The sequence below is a fragment of the Phaenicophaeus curvirostris genome, chromosome Z (assembly GCF_032191515.1).
Source record: "Phaenicophaeus curvirostris isolate KB17595 chromosome Z, BPBGC_Pcur_1.0, whole genome shotgun sequence".
Taxonomy (NCBI): domain Eukaryota; kingdom Metazoa; phylum Chordata; class Aves; order Cuculiformes; family Cuculidae; genus Phaenicophaeus; species Phaenicophaeus curvirostris.
In genome coordinates this window covers 13,604,378-13,628,016 of record NC_091431.1, presented here as the reverse complement: position 1 = coordinate 13,628,016, position 23,639 = coordinate 13,604,378, and the positions used below count along the sequence as shown (strand labels likewise).

At 36.6% G+C, this 23,639-nt stretch overlaps 1 protein-coding gene across 1 annotated transcript in view; it reads left to right on the top strand.

Annotated features, from left to right (window-relative positions):
- The window catches only part of EDIL3 (EGF like repeats and discoidin domains 3), a 253,055-nt gene that overhangs the window by 114,105 nt on the left and 115,311 nt on the right, over positions 1-23,639 (top strand). Inside the window, exon 3 of the mRNA XM_069880337.1 lies at positions 547-576. Coding sequence (XP_069736438.1) covers positions 547-576 — 30 coding nt within the window. The remainder of the gene's footprint in view (positions 1-546; positions 577-23,639) is intronic.

Below are 23,639 nucleotides of genomic sequence, written 5' to 3'. Positions count from 1 at the left end.
GACGGGAAAAAGGTGTTGACCATGCCTCTCATTAACTGCCAGCCAGCAACTGGCTTAGCTGTGTCATAAGACAGCATCCTCAAATAGCTGACTAAATAATTCGGTCCTGCTGTCAATTTTTCAGAAGGCTTTACCTTAAGAACAGCTCCTTTTTAGTACTAACAGCTAGTTCTGGCAGTGAATTTCACTGCAGAGAAGTTGGCTGAAACTTTTCTACTGAGCTTTGCTATTGCAGTGTTGGACCTACCTTACTAGCTAAATTAGAGGGAAGGGTTAGGAGTGTAAATTTTATAAAAGTAAACTAAGACCTTAACTCATTTTAGCTTAATTCTCCATTCAGATGAAACATCTATTACTAAAGTTGATCAAACTATTTAGGATAAAGTTTTTTTCATGATGCCTTATTGTTTCTATGTTAAGAAAATTTGAATAATATAGTAATTAGGACTATATGGCTTTCTTCATCTGTGTTTTTTTCTCTCTTCCCTTCTTTTCTCCTTCCCTGTGTCTCTACCTCCCTCACTCCACTGCTGCCTTTGTGCATAGCCTCAGTTGAAGAGGAACCAACTTCAGCAGGTATGAATAATTTATGATTACTTTTTGCATTATGGCAACCATTCCTCCAGAGATGCCTTCTTAAAAATATCGTTTTAGTCAGTTTTTCTTTCTGTATTACGCATGCTAAATAGATATGATACTGTTGGGTTCTTTTCTCCTGTGTCTGCTCCCCTTCCTTTTGTCTTTTTTACCCCCTCAATTTAGAGTCAGTAGGAGATATATTCCTCCAGCAGTACTTGCAGATCTTCTCTACCACATGTTCTTTCCTTTTTTTGCTTCTTCTTTGGTTAAGTTGGCTTAAAATTTTTGTCTGTCTTTATGCTGGGGAAGCTAATTCATCTGTATGACCCCCCAAAACTGTCTTTCTTAAAGACAACGCAGCCTGGGAACAAGCCGTGACCAAAGGGAAGAAGAGCAGGCGTAGAAGCATCCTGCTTAAAGAAAACATTCTACAAACTATGGCCTGGACATCTACTCAGTGAATTTTTATTTACATTGACAGCCTGCGAAGTAGTAAGAACGGTTAACAACACGGTCATAAAAATTAGTTTAGGAGGTCCCAAGAGACACAAACACGTAATGTTTTTTCTGTTGGTGAAGATTAACTGTTTCTAATTAATTGACAATCCATTATCTTAGAAGTATTTAAAGAAAAAGAAGACAACGTAGAAAAGAAGAATGCCACTAAAGAGCTTAACATGCTTGAAATGGCATTTAGTTGTATGAATTCAGTGAGCTTAAACATAAAATGTATAGTTTCACTTTATAGTGGCTTAATAGGAAAAGTAGGGGTCTCCAGAGGACTAAAGGAGAAAAAATAAGGCAAGTGAATGAAGAAAGGAAGATGGCAAAGGAAGCATTAAACACTGTTTACAACACTAATCTACAACTTGAGAGCAATAGAAGTAATTAGGGTACAATGGAGAATAATAAATGGAAGGACAGAGAACCAAGCCAAAAGTAGAATGTGAGAGAGGGAGAGTACTTAAGACTAACTCTGAATAGAGAAAAAAGCAAAAGGGAGTTTTAACATGAAGATAGTAGTAGAATGGAAAGAAAGCATACCTGAGATGAGAGAAAACACCATGAAACAGAGGAAGGAAGAGTTTGGGAAAGAACTGTAAAGTACTGACACATCCCTGAGGAGAATATATTATAATTATTAAACATCAGCTTTCAAGCTGTCTATTTCTTGTGAGATCTGTCAACCTTTAAGTTCTCATGGAAAATACCTTAATAGTAAACTATTGCAGCTGCTCTGTTAAAGTGTCAGTTACAAATGAGAATTTTTTTTGTTAATATAGGGAATGAACAGCCTTTTTTCCCTTTTTTGGAGCTGACATAAGTTTGCATGTTTGTAGAGACAGAACCATACGTGAACATGCTGCAGTAATGTTTAAGACAATCTTGCTATGGTTGTGCCTTATAAAACCATTATTCCTGTTGCAGCCACTGAAGCATCTTATAAAGATAGTCTCTCTGTTTTCATTTTTAACATCACCATAGCTTTTCTGAAACTCCGTAGCTGTGAGTTGGCCAAGCTAATGAGATACATGAGTTGAAAATACATGAAAGAAAGGAAGTGGAATTTATAAGACAGCCACATAAGCTTCACTGCAGATCTCTTATTAGACTCACCAGCTGAAATTTCAGTAGTTTCACAAAAACTTACAGATTCTATACTTAGCTGCCCAGGAACCCTTGCCTTTTGGCGTGTCAGATGATGTTGTTTATTTTCTTTTGTATTCATTTAAATAGATTGGTTTTAATCACTTCTGACTGTTTTGTTTTACTCTGTTTTCTATGACTGCTTTGGTTATTTCTCCACATAATTCTTGGGTTCAACAAAGCTCAGCCAGTAATTTATGACGAATATCTTTTGACCATTACTTCATTGCAGAATATTCCTAAATGCTCATAATCTCCCTGATTCATCCATTATTAATAATATCTTCTACACCAGTATTTTTTTTCAAATATTTTCCTCCAAATCTTGATTAGATATGTTTTGAACTCAAAGAATTTACTTACTTCTGGTTGGTTGTATGAGCTCCACCTAAGTTTTAGCCTTTTTTTTTATTTATTATTGTAGTTCTTATTGTTTCAGTGTTTGTTGACATATAAAAATGTGCAAAAATTGTTTATGCAGTAATAGCTATGCTGGTGTAACTTTCTGTATGAAGACACTTAATGGAAAAACTGGTGACATTTTCATGTCAGTTATTCTGTAAGAGGATGTTGTTTGCATTGAGTATGCACATCGGAGTTGCACTGATAAGCAGATATATATTTATATATTTATATTCCCTCACAGTCAGATATTCCCACACAGACAAATCAACAGTTAAGAGTACACAGACTTACAACAAAAGAATGCTTTTTGTTCTTTGATTTGGACATATGAATAAATGACTCTGGCATAAATGGTACATGGTAGTTTGATTATGTGAGACAAAACACATGCTTACAAACACTTGTGCAAATAAATCTCAACTGCACAGGAATTATGTTATAAGGGAACATGACTAGATACCTGCAAAAGTAAATATTAACATAATAGTAACACTTCCTGTTATCTATAGAATCTTAGAATTGTTTTGTTGGAAGGTAGCTTAAAGATCATGCAATTCCAGCCCCCCGCTGTGGGCAAGAGCACCTTCCACTAGATCAGGTTGCTCAACACCTTATCCATTCTGGCCTTAAACACCTCCAAAGATGGAGAAACCACAACTTCTCCTGGCAATCTGTTCCAGTGCCTCACCACCCTCACAATAAAACAATTATCATGCTGATTTAGTCTGGTGCTAGAACGTTGACACTTGATATGGTTAGATTCTTTGGGGATTATTTTTGAAACAATTATTTTCTTGGAAAAAATTTTGATTAGTCTGAACTTTTATTGGGAATCGATTTGACTAAGCTTCCGTATGCACAGAATGATAACTTTTTCTTAGTCAAATGAAAGATTCCACCTTTGGGAAAAGAATTACTGTCTCTGCCTTGAGTAGCAAACTTTGGATCTTAAATTATTCTGCTAGATATCGATAGAGGTCTTTCTATACGGAGCAGTGGAGTATGTAGTTAGTATTTGAATAGTTGATGCATAGTAGATGTATTGTGAGAGTGGTTTTAAGCATGCATTTGCTAAATTGAAGCTTTAATTAGGTGCAGTGAAAGTGCAACCTAGAAGTACGATATCCATTTTAACAATAAAGTACACTATCTTGCTTCTGGGGAAGTCAAAATCGAAACCAGATGGTTACATTAAGAACAAAAATAGAGTTTTAAACTTAGAGATGAAGGACATGCGTGTGCAAATGAAGTTATTTTAAAACCTTCATTATAAAGATATTGCTTGTTCTAGCTTTTCCAGAGGAAAATCTGTGAATAAAGTGTAATTTTAGTTCTTTACCTAATAAGCAGTTCTAGCTCTTTGTATCCTTTATAATTTATCGTTTCTATTGATTTTTGCTTTAAGATACTAACAGGTATTGTTACTTTGAACATAACAGATCACTTAGATTGTGTTCTTATTGGATTGTTTTAATGCAACTTGTTTGCCAGATTGCATTGATGTGTGTTCTCCTTTAAACAGATAGTTCTTCCTCAGAGGAGGAAGGCAGTCATGCAGTTTGAAAGATGCAGATATGCTGGAAAATAAATAGAAGCTACATCTAAAGCTTGATGCAGTCATCTATAGTCTGTCACAGTAATTTCAGTGGGATGTGCCTTGTATATGCAGAAAGCAAGTTCTATCAGCTACCAGATTTTTCTGTTTTCCAAAAAAGCTGCAAGTTTCCTCCAGTTTGTGACACATAATACAGTGTAATTAATGTCCTCGTTAATTCTAGTGCTGAACCAGTGGTTCTGGGGATTCATGCACTTGGGTATGCACACACTTAGAGCTGCAAGGCCCAGAAGTCATCACTTAGCGTTCAAAATCATTAGAAGTAACCTATGATTGTCTTCTACACACACTTGAGATAAGAGACTGCATTTAGTGTAACAGTTGTGGGGGAGGAAAGATGACAAGATTAATTGGAGGGCAACAGTATTTTTTCATGAAATACTTTTACTTACTAAAGAATACAAGGTAGGTTAAATTGCATCCAATATATCAATTATATGAACAGTCTATTAATGTTACAAAGTTTTAGTTGACCTGTGAGCAGGATCAAAATTAGAATTTCTTTTTTTTTATCATACGGATAGAACAATACTGTTTCCAATATTCTGCACTTCGGGATAGTGTGTACCTTATCTTAAAATGCCCTCCGTGAGTAATCTCTTAGAAGTGAAATCACAAAAACTTCACTATAATTGTTGTAGCCACTAGACTGAAGTTTAATAATCCTGAAATAATAAATGCCCTGTGAGTATCTTTCTATAGAAACAGTATGTCACAGGGATTCCTTCAGTTTCAGAATGCTTCAGTCTAACGAACTGTGGTTATAACTTATTAAAAGTTTCATCTAAAACAAAGCATGCTTATTTTTTTGCATCCTTCTAAGCCAAAGCTAAGCCAACGAGTGTTTCAAATGATCCTCATGGTTTCAGCAATGTTTTCCTTAGCTCTGCTTTTGAAGAAGCATTGTTCTAGATCTATTTTGCCTTCCAGTTAAATAGTTAAATATGTATGATTATCTGTTGTCACAGACATCTAAACGTTCTCTCATGAGATACTTGCATATATATTATTTTAAGTTTCAGTTCAGTTAAATAGTTTTACAGAAGTTCATACATCCTATGAAAGAAGGGAGGAAAATCTCATTTCTCTTGGAGATTTGTGTCTTTTTTTTTTTTTCTCTTGTCTACACATGTGGGGTGATTCTTTCAAAGGTGTTTACTGAACTCGAAGGAGGTTTCTTTGTTGGAAATTGCTTTCAATCCTAGTTTCTCAACTTCTGTTCAGTGTGCTGCAGTTTGAAGCTTTGCATCTCAAAAAACTACCCGCTTGGTTTTATGCATTCCCCCTTCTCCTCAAGGAGTCTGGAATAATTTCTACAGACATCAAAGACTAATTCTTCGAAGACATGATTAGACAGTACAGTGGAACATGTGGCACTTTGTTCACTTGCCTTTACACTGTGACATTAACTGAAATAATAAACTCATGACCTTTGAGATCATCATTTAACTGAAGCCACTCCTTGCTTTTGTCACTGATTATTTTTTAAGCCTAGTGTTTTAGGCAGCTGACATTTGTGTCTTTGTATTCCATCTGTATAAAATATGCAAAAGTATTTAGACTTTCATAACAATAAAAGCTCTTACAATTTGAGTTTAATGATGTCTTAACAAAATTTATGTGTTGAAGACATAGTAGACTCAATATATGACAGAAATTTCTTCCTCAAAGAAATTAGTAAAAAGGAATCCCTACAACAGCCTTGTGGCACTGTATAGGGATATTTGCATTGTACATCTGTGTGTAACTACTGTAACCAGTGTATTTTTTCACATGGAAAACAATATTACTCTTCTACAATTTCCTGTGATGTTTAATCTGTTCCTTCTGTAGAATTTAAAATTCTATAAAAGCATGATGTATTTTTTTCATAAAAATATATAAGTGATTGTTGATATGAAATTGGTTGTCACAAAGGGTATCTCTTCTTGAAAAAAATGCCCTGATGGCTTTCTATTAGTTGCAAGAGGTTGGAATTGTACTCCTTTTGGTGGAGAGGATGTCCCTAATATATTTGATTGAAACTTTCGAAAAAGTTCATGACATATTTAGTCTGCTAACTCTCAGCCTTAAGCCTCAAAAATGCATCTCGTCTAATCTCGAGGACTTCAGTTTTTAACACTGTACAGCATCCAAAATGCTGTGGTTTTGTGATAGCATTCTCTCAGGCTGCCTTTTGGGGCATAGTAATTTTGCTATGGTGTGCAAAGCTATTCTGTTTCACAAATTTAAAAGAAGAAAAATGTCTTTCCATATCATTCTAAGGGAATAGATTTTCCCCCAGGGTCTATAACAATAATTTACTCTCTTGGTTTACACATTTGTAAAAATTCCTTTTCTTTTATTTCTTCAAGTGCATATTATATTTTTCAGTGCCTGAAGCTAACTTGTTAATTACTTTTCCATATATTCCAAGTGAAATACAGAATAAATCAGAGCATTAAAGAAAGGTCATGTTGAACCATATTCTGATAGAAATGATGCTTATGCAGTAAAAATAGCTCTGGATGCCAGGTGGCACTGAAAGCTATTGCAGTAGGCCAAGCTGGAAATCTTGCTTAGGTCAGGAATGGAAATTAATTAGTACTTTCTGCCTACTCCTCAGCGTATGTTTGTTACCTTAAACATAACTCATTTTGGCAAAATTACTGACTTCTATTCAGGATTAGATAAAAAAAAATGCTAGGAGGTTAAGATTAACTTGCAGTTCTGACAACAGTCTGACGAACTCGTACAACGTCATTTTTCCTTAATGCATGTAGTGGAATTGGTGGTGAGTATACAACATTTGTCCCAGTGTACAAATATAAGTGGAAGGTCATATAGTATCCCCTAAACTAACTATTGCTTTATGTCATTAATGTTTTCGTTTGGTTGCTTGTCTCTTTCTTACCTGAAGTTTGAAATGGAAGTTTTCCACATCAGCTGTCTGGCTCAGGCTGCGCTCAGTTTAAATAATTTCACTATTTCTCATAATGAAGTTAAGGAGAAAAGATGTTCAGCTGCCCATTTTGATTTTCAGTGCTGTTCTATTGAGAAAACCCTCTGCTTCTATACTTTGGAACTGAGCCTTGCAGTTTCACAGTCAGAGGTTGTTTTTATTATGGCCCTGGAAGAATCCATAGAGTCAGGCAAGGGGCTCAGTTAGCAGAGTCAGCTTGTGACCTAACAGAGTTGAGAAGCCTGTTATAAGGAAACCAACAGTACATTGCTGTCTGAAGGCAGATGAAATCAGATCTGCCATACCATCTACCAAGACATCTCTTTAAGAAGGGAGAGCAGGGAGCAGAGCAGATGGAGATGACACCGTGGAGGAGAAACACAACACCTCTGTCTCAGGCTCTAGCAATGTTGGCACTGTCTATTGGTACCAAATCTGTATCAATAGGTAACTTTACTTACTGCTTTTCTATCTGGGAAGCAGTGTACCCAGGAAGAGCCTTTGCAGATGTCTATACCTTGCTTGGACAGATACAAAGAGCAGAACTCACAGTTAAAAGAGGAGCAAATGAATAAAATAGTCAAAGATATTTATTTAATATCAGTTGCATCATCCTCTAAAGGTGGAGAAAGAACCAACAAGATGAAGAACAACAAACTATTGTTCTTGTTGCTCTGAGGACCTCAGTGTACTCTCTTATCTTTTGAGTTCTCTGTGCTTCCAAGAATTAGAGCTGGAACACAGGAGAAAATATGGCAAAAGGCCTAATGGTAGCACAGAAGAGATGACAAAATCCTCTCCTGTTTGAACAGTCAGATTTTTACCTGAGAAATTATGGAAGCTCAGACAAGAAATTGCTGAGGGAGAAAAGAGTTGGTGGGCAACGATATGGCTTGGGCACAGACACAGGGTGAGTGGGTCTGAATATGCACATACAAAAGCAAAAGCTGCTCTAGGATCATCTGGATTGGGTTGGCTGCTTTTGAATGAATGGTTTCCTTCACAAAGACTTTATTTCTGTTTCCTTCTTCCAACCTACTCATGTTTTCTTCCTCTCTCCTTTATGCTTTTCGTAGTAATTCTACAGCTGCAAGTTGAGCTGCATCAAGTATTCGCTCCAGTTGAAAATAGCCTCTTCCCTGATGCAATTTCCCTGATAGAGTTAGTGTTCATTTGGTTCAGCACCATGATCTGGCTTACCATGTAATGGCATGTGTGCTTTCAGTGGGAAGGGGAGTTTGGTGGAAACATGTAGCAAAAGTGAGAGTGAATAAAAAAATCCCAGCCTCTTTGGTGAGATACTGTAATTAAAACAGATTAGAGCAGACAAATATTTCCATTCAGGCACTAGATGTGTGGGAAAAAGGGGATGAAAAGCAAATACTAATGAAAGCAAAACAAACAGTATCAGTGACAGAGAATTTGAAAGGATGAAAGCCTGAAGAAAAGGGCTCTTCAAAAATAGGATCCCGAAGAGGTTTGTTTTGTGCTTATTTTTGTTCTAAAATGTCTTTCAACCATCTTTAAAGAATTGGATTGACTGTGAAGGCATTAGAGTACAGTGGAAGAAATTTTACTCCTTTTCTGTTTAGTGCAAATAGTACCCGGATCTCATCAGAAAAGAGTAGATGGCCAGAACCACCTGCATTGACCTTATGATTGCACTTCTTTTGATGCTGCCCAGGATACGGTTGGCCTTCTGGGTTGCAAGCACATATTGTTGGCTCACATCCAGGTTTTATTCCACCAGAATACCCAGGTTCTGGGTTATCTGCAGCTCACCGTGCTGCTGTGCCAGTAGATGTTGAGATGCTTGGAGTCTTCCAGCTGGACAAGATCCAGGAGCATGATACCTCCTGTAGCTGGATTAAGAATGCTTCATCAATAGATTCCCCTTGATCAGATAGCCTGTAGTAGACACCATCTGTAAGGTTCCCTTTGTTGCCTCAATCTCTTATTCTTAGTGATAAACTTTCAACTGGCTCATGACCTTTTTTTTACACAGACAAGTTTCGTGTGCAATAAGCAAGAGAAGTAACAGAAGTAAAAAATAATATTTTAATATTAAAACCAAGAACAAATCGCTCCTATATGCTCTTGTTATTGCTTCCAACAGAATCACTATGTTGGAAAAGACCTCCAGGATCGTTCAGTCCAACCATTCCTATCAATCACTAAACCATGCCCCCTAAGCACCTCATCCACCCGTCTTTTAAACACCTCCAGGGAAGGTGACTCAACCACCTCCCTGGGTAGCCTGTTCCAGTGCCTGACAACGCTTTCTGTGATTTTTTTTCTTTTTTCTGATGTCCAGCCTGAACCTCCCCTGGTGGAGCTTGAGGCCATTCCCTCTTGTCCTGTTCCCTGTCACTTGGGAGAAGAACCCAGCTCCCTCCACTCTACAATCTCCTTTCAGGTATTTGTAGAGAGCAATAAGATCTCCCCTGAACCTCCTCTTCTCAAGGCTAAACAATCCCAGCTCTCTCAGTCGCTCCTCGTAAGACTTGTTGTCTAGCCCCTTCACCAGCTTCTTTGCTCATCTCTGGACTCGCTCCAGAGCTTCAACATCCTTCTTGTGGTGAGGGGCCCCGAACTGAGCACTGGATTCAAGGAGCGGTCTCACCAGTGCCGAGTACAGGGGCAGAATAACCTCCCTGGACCTGCTAGCCCCGCTGTTTCTGATACAAGCCAAGATGCCATTGGCCTTCTTGGCCACTTGGGCCACTGCTGGCTCACGTTCAGTCGGCTGTCAACCAACACCCCCAGGTTCCTCGCCTCCAGGCATCTTTCTAGACAGACTTCTCCTAGTCTGTAGCTGCATAGGGTTGTTGTGCCCCAAGTGCAGGACCCGGCATTTGGCCTTGTTACACCTCATGCCATTGGTCTCAGCCCAGCGGTCCAGCCTGTTCAGATCCCTTTGCAGAGCCTCCCTACCCTCCAGCAGATCGACACTTCCACCCAGCTTAGTATCATCCGCAAACTGTAAGGAAATATTATGGTGTTTAATAGCATGATGTATGGGAAATATCCCTCTCTAACAACTCTTCAGGTAATGAGTCTATAGCATAATCTCTACAGTTTTACTAGTTGACTGACATGCTGAAACAGCCAAGGAAAGCCTTTAATGATAAGGTTAAGTTTGGTCATGCATCTTGTATGTCTTTTTTTCTGGTAACTATTCCTATTACTTCATATGTCTTTTTCTTAAATAAATGCGCTTTTTTATCCATAACTCTTGTTTAACAGAAAGCAAGCAAATGAACAAAAATCTTCTCTGATTCTTGGTAATGTGTGCTGACTCTTCGTAATCTTGCACAACAAAAGAAGTGTTAATTCTTACAACCAGAATCCTCGTCTTACCTTTACAGTATTCCATAACCTATTATGTAAGCATTTTTAAAAAACTTATAGATGAGTCCGAGCTTAAGCAGGACTGATAGGTGCCAAAAGAAATAAGGTGGAAGTGCCAAGGAAAGCTCTCTGGTGTGTGGCAGATAAGCACAGAGCATGACTGAACTGAAAGAATATGATACTTCTTTTAAATTTAAGTTCCTGTGCAACCAGTTTTATAATCAGGGAAAGATACGATGTTGGGGATTGTTTTCTGATGTAAGTACATAGATTCCAGGAAGGCTATAGCAAGGAAAGGTTTGTAGAAACAGGAAGCATATATTATTGAACTAGCTGATGGGTGAAATGGACAGGCAGCCACACACCTGAGTTTTTCTTCATTCCTGATACAGATGTATTTTGTTGATCATGACCATGTATATGCAAAATATCATTACATCACTGTGGATTTGTAGTGCATTAAAGCCCAGAAAGTGTTTAAACTGACAGATAATGGAATGGAATTTGCAGTGGAGCTGAAGTGGTCTGTTTTCTTTTATATCCTCTTTCTTCTTATGAATCTCTGTCTCATCAGCTACTAATCTCATGCCCAGTTCCCATCCAAATTAGTTTCTTCATGCATTGCAACATGTTTACTGTTCTTTGTCTGCTACTAATATCCCACAAGCCCCCACCAAGTAAAAAAATCCTTGCTGTCCTAGACTGTCTTGACTCTGGCTTCAGTCAGTACTGTTTGCTGGTAAGGAATCAACTAGCTAGACCTTCTTAGCAGCTGTATCATCTAGGTGTTGAGAAGATATCGAGCTTGTCCTAACTTGAACAAGAAAAAAATATATTGAGATAAGATTTAGGATTTATATTTTAATAAACAGTCACAGGTTGCCTGCTATTAACAGTTTTAGACTTAAAGAAAGAATGACATGTAGTATTCAGCTATATTCTGTTGTATTATGTAAACTTATCTACACAATTGTAGTGTTTAAAATTACTAGTTTGGAAACAACTATTTTTTCTCACATAAAACTGTTGACTTCAGAATTACTCCTTATTAGCAAATACTATGTGAACTCAAAATTGTGGCAAAAATCTTTATAGAAGATCCACAGTGCTGTAAAGTTACAAACTGCCAAATAAAGAGTTTCAGTATAACTGAACATAAGTAAAAGAACGGAAGCTTTTGCAGTCCAATGCAGAAGTATATATTTATTACTTATTTGAGACACAATTTCCACTGGCTGGCATGGGAGTTCTGATTGATAGTACAAATGTTCTGATAAAAATAACAATTATGAAAATGTACCATGCTCTCATTAATCTAGCTGTATGTTACTAAAATATGTTAAATTAATTTTACCTTTATATACTTTAGAAGTTTTTTGAATTGTGTCAAATAAGCTAAGAAAAGGCTTGGAATTCATGGAATTTTATTGAAATGGCTAGTTACCATGAAGAAGCCATAACCTAAGAACAGAAAGTTCTGGATCTAGATTTACATATTCAATTTTCCTGCAATACTATGTTTTAGCATTCACTTGCAAAGCCTGAATTACACTACCACAATATTACAAGTCTTTATTACAGTTATTCATGAATTTCATTAGTTTCAAGCTCTCTATAGTATTTCTACAATCCTGTTAAAACTGCAGAAAAAGTATGTATTTATTAACATGCACTTAGGGGAAGGGTGACAATATTTCACTATCAGATTGTTTCCACATCGACATTGAATTTCTCAGTTTGTTTTTTTTTAATCCACTCTCTAGATGAGAAAACCATTTTAATAATTTTTCTCTGCAAAGCAGAAATGCTGGGCACTTTTCAAAACAAAACGCAAATCGGTGATCCTATCAGGTCAGCATTCTGCTTTAGCCTATCTTGAGCAGGGGAAGGGACAGAAGGTATAATCTATTTGTCAAGTTTTGGTTCTATCTAAATTTTTGGTAGCAGAATGCAAACAATATATTGCAGCTTCTTAAGAAATTCCATGTAAAAAATTTGCTTCAAACTGTTTAAGTGATGTAGCTAGGGATATCCTCAATGAATATACACATTGCATTAGTAAAACACTGGGTTTGTTTTCATACTTGATCCAATTGTTCTTATTCCCTATCACTCAGGACATAACTGCAGCATCCACATTTTCGAAACAGGTAACCTTTTTGTGCCCGATTCTGTTCCGTCAACAGAAAAGTAATATTATGGATTCCCTTTCAGGACCCATGCCCAGCTATTGATTAGACTACATTGGAAAGAGAACATTAACATGCACTCAGGTCATCTGTCCTGAGGTGAAAGGAAGTTGATTTTGTCTAGTTCATGCCCTTATCTTTTTAAATCACTCCAATGGCCATGACCATTGTTATGCCCATGCACAAATCCATGGGTCCTGCAAATGAGAGGAAAGCTGCATGTGTCTGATGAGCTACCCATGCCACAGCTGAGGGTGGACACAAAATAAAAGTGTATGGCACCAGAGGAAGTCTACCGTACCATTCCCTAAAGGAATACGTTTGTGTCCCCAGCAGTGCTGCAGCTTATGCCCCAGCCCTTGTGTGGGCCTCTGCTGAAGGCAGAGTTTACCTGTGCGGAGAACTGTAATTGAGGCACAATGATGACACATGCACAAAAAAAGAATTTTAAAACTAAAGCATTGTGTATCAGAAAAGACTAATCTCCAGTATTTCTGTGCAGGAGTTATTTCCATTACCCACCAAAACAGTTCAATATTTTCAACTCTGTACAACTAGCTATGTGTAAATCGCATAAATTGAGCACTTAGCTTGTGTTTGTGCTGCGGATATAAGTGGTGAAAAGGAAGCAGACATCCAGTGATTCTACTGTGTGTCTTAAAAACTGAAGACACATGACTGCAAACACAGGTTGTGATTATAAATTGGGATGGTTATGCAGAGTATGTTCTCTGAGTTGGCCAGAGACCAATATGAAGCAGGAATGAGGAATAAGGAGAAAAGAGGATGGTGATCTAGCTACAAAGGGAATAAGAGTAGGAGACTCGTGACAGGATCTGAAATTCAAAAGGACTTAGGGTAGGGTACAGGAAGTCAGAAAGTTTTGATGACAGGTGGAAAAAAAAATGAGAAGAGGAAAGGATATATTTCCTGTGTCCTACATCCTAAGGGAAATAATGGCAAGCATAAGTCCTGTCTATTTCCCTTGGTTTCTGCTGTGGTTTATGCCTTTTTGGACTATGTATATTTCACATTTAGTAATTCTCTTTCATCATTTTTTCATAATATTTCATGTCCTAAGGATAACCACCCTCTGAGATTCTCTTCTGCAGTTTCCATGTCATTAATGCGACACTAGTAATTAGGACATGACTCATGCAAATATGAATAGCATACGTTTAGGCTGTTGCATTTTTTAGTTCCCAGTAGAATGCTCAGCAAGAGGACTAACTGGATTTTAATCTATTTGCTGTTATAATTAAGGTTCACATAATCTTTTCACATATTTCCTATTTTCCAGTTATAAGTGGAACAAAGTGAAAAAGGATTAGAGGTTCTGATCACTGGCAGTTTCAAGTGCAGTGAAACAATGAAAAACTGACATGTTCATATATGATGATGAGAATTACAATGCTAAAAATAACATTTGTATAGAAATCCCAATTGACAGGTTCTATAGTAGGTACCAAACTATATGTGGTTTCCTAATTACTGCATATATTTTACTTAAGCAACTTATCAATGCAGTATATACAGATTTGGATTTGTTTTAACTATTATGGAGAGTTTATTTCAATATGGAACATATAGATGTTAGTGTTGTAAGAACTGCACTTTCGAACCGAATCTTTCAAAAATTCCCATCTATAATCTCTGAATAATTTGACACAGAAAATTCTTCATGAATTTGCAGTCCTCTAGCAAAATTTTTACAAAATAAAATATTCTTTGTGCATGCAGAGATTTTTCTGTTTGATGTGAACCAGAATCAGCTCCAAGAGGGACTTGGAAAATATTTCTAAAGTAAGTGTGAAAATTATTCTGTATTTAACAATGACACAAAGTAAATCACAAAAAAAAAATTGAGTGTAGCAATTAAGCCCCCACTCTTAGATCAGTAAATTTTGGAGATGTCAGTGACATAAATAGTAACATCTAGGAAAAAAATAGTTCTGCTGGCTGAGAGGAAGATAAAAAGACCCTGAACTGGATTTTCTGTAAAAAAAGCAGGTTTTCTTGGGGAAGGTAAAACCCTTCTCTGAAAGACTGCAGCTGAAGTCTCACAGTAACTTACTACAGCAGGTTTATGAGCTACTGGGTGGAGAAGACTATGGACTGTATTCAGAAACATGTATGCAGATAGTGAAGAGTATAAAGAACTGAAAATCAGCATTGAAAATGGGGAAAGGATGTTCTCACATTTGGAAGTTGAGGGCTATGAGGAAAAATAATGAGAGAACTTCGGGAAAATGTCTTGTAGTGCATTGAAATTTTCTACACCTTTTAGAACATTTTCAGATCTCACCCTGTTTAGCATCGTTACATTGCCCACTACACTGACTATGCCTTAAATTTGGGTATAATCTATCATTCTCAGTCAATCTCAGGATTAAGAGAGATGTTTAAGACTATTTATTAAGGAAAGGCACTCCATAGCCATCAAGTTTAAATAGTATCTTATCAGGAAGTATTCATGCTATTTAGTGAAAAAAGGTTGGGAGATTGTTGGACTACCAGTTTAAATTTCCTCTCTGCAATAAAAATCCACTGAACAGAATCAGAGGGAAATATGCAGAAATGACCTAAAGCATTTTGCACTCAGGGATTGAACCTCAGCTTTTCCTGCATCCAGATGGAGACACCTTGATGATTATAATCAGCACACTCCATTTGCTGCATTAAAAAACAAGATAAATATTTAATCACAGTGCAATTAAGTCTGGATCAGTGCCATTAGTTTATAATGAATATGCAGTTAGATATAATCTAATACAGTAATAATTCATTTATGAGGCAGATTCATTTTTTTAAAAGCTGTTATTTTGAATATGTTAATGAGATGAGTGTGTGCATGTAACTGCTAATTATTGTTAATATTTTAATGCATTAACTGGGATAACTTACAACAATCAGTTAATAATATCAATAATGTGCATAAACTCTGAAAGACGTTCTGCAAGGCCTATTCTTTTCAGGCTAAAAAAATGTAACAAATAGCAAGCTGTAGGTATTATAAATATTTGTTAATGGAAAACTCACTTGTGTGTAGCAGCAAAATGGAGTCAGCTGTGGCAAATTTCAAAAGGAAATAGTACAAAATATATTGACCTGCAGGATCTGTTGTTGTTTGGGTTTTTTTCTCTTTCTTTACAAATACTCAAGTATGCTGGGCAAACAAGAATTTCTAATTGCACTTCAGAAGACTTGAAGGATGAGGTAGTTCAAAACGTATCAAGTTTGACTTCGGTGTGTTTTAGCTAAATAGAAAGAACCATTTATTTTCTTTGAGCCATGTCATGATGCACCAGTCTCAGCCCTAAAATGTTTAGATGTTTACATGCATTTAGAATGCGAAATGGCTTCTAAGGGTAAAAAAAATATCAATGAGAAAGAAAGAACAGCTACTGGACTACAACTTATTCACTCATTACTGAAGATGATTCATACGTAAGTGGCAAAACAAGAATGTTGACTAGAAGAAACCATTTTCATGATTACAGGCCTTTCTGGCAGAATGTCAATAGCACTCCTGCTGGGAATGCTCTCTTCAAATCCTCAAATGCATGCTCTGTGAAGCAGGCAGCTGAGATGTTGTGATAGTTTCAAGTAGTGAACAAATACGCTGTTCTTTGGACCCAGCTATGCCCGGAGTGTTCTTTGTAGATGGTATTTTTCTTCAAAATACAGGAGAAATCTACAAAATACTTCAGCAGAAGCTTAATGTTAACCACACAAGCTCAAGAATGTGTATTAGTGAGACCTAAATCCCCAAACGGCCTTGCCAGAATGGATTTGTCATACTTGTGTGCTTTAACCTATAGATAGGCTGAGACATAAGTATGTACTTTGGTGTGATTTAATGATCCCCAGAACTCAGCAGGTGTAGGATCATTTCTGTCAAGTTGTTAAAATGGTCTCTGAACTATCAAAACTCCCACGCAGACATGCAGCTGGGGGCACTCGAAACCAGCCTCTGTGTCAGGTAAATCTTACACAATCATATTAAATTAATAGGTAAAGTAGTAAATGGGAGCAAGATCAGAGACCCTCCCTTTTGCTGCACTCCTGCCCTTTCTGTGCAATAAAGCAGTTTTCTATCAGAACCTGTAAGGACATTCCTGTTGGATTTGAATGCTGAAATTTGAGTGCTTGTGAATGCTATTCTCTTTTAAATAGGATTATGTTATATTTTGGATTTGTGCCTGCCGAACTTTGAAATCTCTAGGTTCATATTTGAAGGGGCACACATTTCAAATATCCATCTAACTGAGTTTTTAAAAGGATGATGAGGAAAGAAAAATGTAGATATAATTCTGAAAAAGAAGTGAATATCTAGATGACAGATTTTAACTGACTGGAAAAAGTGTACATATTAGAAAAAAGTGTTAAGTATAAAGATTCAGAGATTAAGCTTACCTGAGATATTTGCAAGATAGCTACTGCAGATTTTTAATTATTCCCACTGCAGGATTCTTCAGCTTTCTTCTCAAGCTGCAGGAAATGAAGAACAGCAGGAACAGGGTGTTGGATTACCTGGACACTGAGCCTAATTCAGTGTGATAATCTTTTAACTACTTCATCATTGGAAGATTCGGCCATTCTGTTGCCTCCAGTAGCAAGGAGATTAATTCTCCTCTTCCCATAAAGATGAAAGAAGTTATATCTGCCACTGGATTCTTTTACATGTATTTGTTTCAAAATATAAGAGCTCTTGCTAAGGGAGTTCTGTCACAGTTTATTTTGAAGACTCTACTTTTGCAGAGGAAGTATCTTCTGTATTATAAAAACTTTGGCAGAGGGAAGATTTCGAACTATTGATGTTAAAACTATATGAAAGATCTCTAATGAAGATTTCAGCTTACCAGAGGGGAAAAAAACCCTATTTGACTGACATCCATGTAGAGCCAAGAGGGACCTGAGAAAAGATAGTGGTATGAAGGCAAGCATCTAGAGAGTGTTTTTATTTTACTATGAAATGTAAAATCAGCTGATACCTTTTATTAGTTTAATGATGACTCTAATATTTGTTTTCATGAGATCTGGAGCTTCCTTTATCATCAGAGTAACGTTATCTCTTAGTCCTACTTTAGTAATAGTCCACAAAATAAATGAAGCAATTAGCTTTGTAGCTAACAGTATCTTCATCTTCATGTATATCAAGGTCAATATCTAATTCAGTATTTTTCATTAAAGTTGCATTATTTCTAAGTGAAGAGATGATGGACAGATAGATAACATCAAAAGTGTCAACATTTGTATGGCATTGCCTTTAGTTTTATGTGTCACTCCACTGGAGTATATTTTTCTTTTCCTCTTTACGTTTTTCATATTACTCAGTTAATTTTGTCTTAGTAAGAAATTATGGGGTTGGATTTTTTATCATCTTCCTGTTTTAGCATAGCAGGAAGCACACTTTTGAGTGTCAGGGATCAGACTTTGACAAAAACATGACTGCTATTATAGTTCTGGTTTTAAGTCATCTGTAACTGCCTAGTGTTTTTAAGTGTCTTTCCCACCAAAGCACCAAAATTGACAAAAATACTTACACTGTTTGATAGAAGCATGATAAATGGCTTGTTTTACAAATCACTGCCACTGAATAGTGGAGTTGTAAGGGAAAGAATATTGAGGGGGAGTTATTTGTTCTTTCTTACTGTTACAGCTGCTATTTCAACTACTTCCTCATTCTTAGATTATGCTAAGCTAGTGCTAAACTCTTAGCCACTGTACTTCAGAATTGGCCTTTGTCACATTTTTAAGTCCTAGGTAAGGATTTATCAGAAAAATATCTGGCAAAATGTCTGTAGACTTCTTGATAATGCACCTAGATGCATCATAAAAATTGTGCTTATTGTGTTGCTGTCCATCTACACAGCTGCCCTCTCAGATAGTCTCTATGTCCCTGATGTAGTCTGCACTGTTACTGCAAAATGAGCTTCTGTAGAGCTCTTGCTCTCCACAGCAGGATGAGGAGTAGAAGGGCTGCAGAGTTTCACAATCAAAGCACTGGAAACATATTCTGTTTTTTTTCTTCTTACATTCTAATGCATACTGGTCATTTAGAGGGGACAGTAATTAGTGTCATACCTCACATATGCAAACCCAAGCAGATGAAAAGCTTGCCACAGACTCGAGTAGTCTTCTGTATGAGTAACTCTACCACCTCTTCTCAGAATGACACTGTGCAGACAAAGGACAAGGAATTGGCTGGACAGTTGCACTCAAAGAGTTGTGGTCAATGGCTCAATGTTCAAGTGGAGACTGGTGATGAGTAGTATTCCTCAGGTGTCAGTATTGGGACTGGTGTAGTTTAAAATTTCTCTTTGCCAGTGGCACCAAGCTGTGTGTCATGGTTGAAACACCGGATGGAAAGGATGCCATCCAGAGGCACCTGGACAGGCTTGAAAGGTGGGCCTGTGCAAAACTCATGAAGTTCAACAAAGCCAAGTACAAGATCCTGCATCTTGATTGTGGCACTCCCAAACACAAATACAGGCTGGGTGGAAAATGGATTAAGAGCAGCCCTGAGGAGGACTTAGGGGTACTGGTGGATGAGAAGCTCAACATGAGCTGGCAACATGCACTTGCAGCCCAGGAAGCCAACAGTATCCTGGGCTGCATCCAAAGAAGTGTGACTAGCAGGTTGAGGGAGGTGAAATCTCCCTCACTACTCTGTTCTTGAGAGATCTCACCTGGAGTACTGCATTCATTCCTGGAGTTCTTAGCGCAGGAAGGAGAGGGATCTACTAGATTGAGACAAGAGGAGGACCATGATGATGTTCAGAGGGCTGGAGGACCTCCCATACAAAAGGGCAGGCTGAGAGTGTTTGCCTTGTTAAGCCTAGAGGATAGAAGGCTCCAGGAAGACCTTATAGCAGCCTTTGAGTACTTAAAGAGGGCGTATAGAAAAGATGGTTACGGGTTCTTTATCATGGGTTACAGTGATAGGACATGGGGTAACATTTTCAATCTGAAAGAGGGGAGATTTAAATTAGATATTAGGAGAAATTTTTCACTATGAAGAAGGTGGGGAAGTATTTGAACAGGTTCTCCAGAGAAGTCATGTTTGCCCACCCCTGGAGCTGTTTAAGGCTAGGCTGGATGAGGCTTTGAGCAACGTGATCCAGAGGAATGTGTCCTTGCCATGGAAGGGACGTTGGAACTGGATGATCTTTATGGTTCCTTCCAAACCAAACCATTCTATGATGCTGCGAACAGCCATCTTGCTCTTCAGATCCCTATGCATTGTTTTATGTAGCTTGCTTATATGGATATAGCCAGTTTGTAGTAAAACTAAATAATTGAAATAAGAAGAATCAGAATTTTAGGTAATGACTTTCAAATGCACATATTTAAATGTTTCTAGCCACTGTTTCTAGGCTTTCTTGTTTGATTGATTTGTTCTCAAAAATGGAAGACCATTTAAAGGAAGAAGCTCAATGTAAGACTATGCATTTTTAAAAACACATTTCTTCTAGACTGTCAGAGGGAAAATGTAGAAGAATATTTGGACACTTCTTTCTTTTACTTCAAGAGAATTTGTATATACTATAAGTCAAAGTGAAGTAACAGTTTTTCTAAGTAAGCTATTTCACTCTTTGTGTATATTATCGTTACCAAAACTACATTCATATTGGTGAAATGATGCTTTCCTTGGATTCCTGGATTTTTGTGCTATAGACAAACTAGTGATTTTTCTCAAATATGTAATTACCACTTTAGTATTGTTTTATATAGGATTTTATTTTTATGACCTGTTAGTTGACTATACTCATCAAAGAAGAAAACAGATAACATGGCTCTACCTTGAGCACCTTCACAGCTCTACTGAGGATGCATTTATATGATTTATCCACCTATAAAATCTCAGAGATTTTAGAAAGTGCATTGAGAAAGTTTAAAACCCACTGTGCTTTAAGTTATCTTCAAATACTTTTTTCAAAACCAGTGTCATATTTCAGTTGAGTATCAGAAAGATGTATTTTGGGCTGTGCTTATTATGCTGGCTAATACTACTGGAACTCCAGAAAGAATGGCTCAAAAGAGCAGCAAAGTGAATAGATCCATTGCTTTGAGTGCACAATTAATCTTGTTGACATTATTTTATATAAACATGGATAAAAATGCCTGGAAAGTATACTATTGAATTCCACTGCTCATTAATATTGATCAAATGTTGCTGTTCCCTTTGTGTTGAAAGCCACTTAAAGATTTCCTGCAAAAGTATTACAGTGCTATTGATTTAAAAAAGCAACCCCTGAAGTCCACTCTTTTTTGAAAACTAGTTCACAAGTTTGGATTTTAATTTTTTTTTTTTTGTGAAGTAGGATATTTTTGAACTTGCTGCTATAGATCTGAGTAACCAAGAATATTAATCAGTTTGTCAGGGAATTAATTATCCTGCATTCAATACAACATTATATAAAAGCCTATACATCCCTGTGGAAGTTCACTGAGACCTCTCATCATTTGGCAGCAGTGCCTAGATATTATATACCATTTCTGATGCTTAAATGGAATGATGGCAGGATTAAGGCTCACATACCTCAAGACACTCAAGCAGTCAAGCCTAAAAACCTGAATAACTTGCATCAAAGATCCTGTAAACTTAGTTAAAAAAAAAAATATCATATGCTTGAAGGTTCATGCAATTTAAATGTCCTGAAGTTGTGTGAACTCAAGAGTATGGTCCTCCAGAGAATCAGGAGAAACAAGGTATGATGATATAGTTTCAATGATTCATTGTTTTAGAACACAGATGAGTCTAACAAGGTTCCTTGTTAACTAGTAAAAATTAGATTATTATGGTTTATTAGTTTCAGTGTATTAAATTAGGATCTTTCATTGTTCTCAAAATAGTTTTTGAACTACCAGTTTCTAGTAACAAAACAAAATCCCAAAGCAAAATTATTGAACATTTAGATTGAAAAATAGTGCTGTTATATGTCTATCACGAAATAAGAACTATAATCAGGCAAAAAAAGAGTTCATGTTGTTGGTGTGGAGTTTTTTTGCATAGGAAGGCATCATGGAAGACTAAGATCAGTTAGAAATGCTGGCATGCATCAGTATATATATTACTCTGCACCTCAACTGACCTTTTAAGCCTTTGTACTTTGGACTGATCTGAGAAAATGCAAAATCCAAAGAAAATCAATGAGAGTATGCTGAACATGTGCTTAACAAGCCATATGGAGAAAGCAGCAAGCAAAATGAGAAAGTAATTATTAAAAGATTTATTGTTCTTGGAAGATTAGAGATCTGCTTGCATAGGAATAATTATATGAGGCTACCTGCATGTACTTCCAAAATTGCAGCGCTATGATAGAGGGTTGAAAAAAATACACAACTCAGATTCATTGGGAAACCAAAAGTGCAAATTACAAAACATACTTCTTCCCAGAATATTACAGAAAAGAAATAACATGAATAGAAGCTGTGATGCTTGGAAAACATGAGGCTTTCTAGACCTGTTAAAAGGAGTGATATATGCTGTCTGGAGTTAAGAATGTTGTGTACCATTACTTTCAAAATCTAATGCATAATACGGATGGAAAAAGGCAAAAAAGGCAACAGCCAGTCTCTTCCTTTTCATCTTCCTGATTTTTCCCTTTTTTTACTACTATTTCCTTTTAGAATAAGCTGTTATATATTCATGTCTCTTAATTATTGCCTTCAGTGAGACATATCCCACATTTAATGAGACATACAAGTGTGACTTCTGAAGGATTGTGTTCTGGAATAGGCTGATGACGTATGTTGTAATAGAAATGTGGATATGGATAGTTTCTCCAATTGTTATAACCACCAAGGCAATTAGAATTGCAGAATGTATTCTGACATCCTTGTCATTCTGTTATCTTTTTCAAATTAGTATTTTTTTTCACTAATGCGACATTTTGAATGAATGCTGTTGCTGTGAACATCTGGCAGACCTTGGTTTTGAAATTGAAAGGATAAACTAAAAGACAGACCCTCAGAATTGTTAAACTTATAGCTCCTTTAGGTTTAAATCATTCAGTACCTAGTGCTGATTTTAGGTAAATTATGCTGTGGAAAGAAGTTATCTTCTGGGCTATTTGTTATTGTTGTTGGGGTTTTGGTTTTGTTTGTAATGAAGTTTAAAGTGGGTGAATAATTATATTACATTTCAATAAGCAAAGATAAACACATTTCGGTGTAGATGGCAAAAGTTGCAAATAACATGCTTTATACTGAAAGCCCAAATCTTTTCACACACAAACTTGCACATGAGTTTTTCCAGTAAAAGGTTATCAGTCCTTTAAAGGGAGATTGGAAAAAAATCATCAAAATGCTAACATGTTTATTCTGGTGGAAGATATATTACAGGTAGTTTAGTAAGATAATAAAATGCAAAGGATTTTTAATATGTGCCATTAAATGAATAGAATTTAGACTTAAGTTCAAAAGATGGTGTTATTTAGAAGTATGTATACTTGCTTCAAATCTAGCAAATTAGATCTGACTGCTGAAATTTCTGGTATCCTAGCATGTAGTTAGTTGGGAAAAAAAAAATTAAAATACCTTTTTGAAATCAGTTTGAAGTTCATGTGCCACAAAGGCACTCAGTATAAAAGGAGTAGTTGATTTAGTAGCTGCTAACTGTTGACCCAGATAGTCACATAATCAGAAAGTCTCCCAAAGCCATAGCAAAGATTTCCTAAAGCTATTAACTTGACGCATATTGATTATTCAGGGATATTGCATATGTCACTCTATATGTGATAGGCACACCTTTGATTAATACATATTTCCTTGATGGTGTAGAAGCTAGAATGCCTGTTATCTTTAATGGGAGGGCAAGATTTATCTTCTCTGTCTCCTGTCTTCTCTTACATTAAAAAATAATGTTGTGATTAATGAATAGTGACATACTTTATATTTTTTCTTT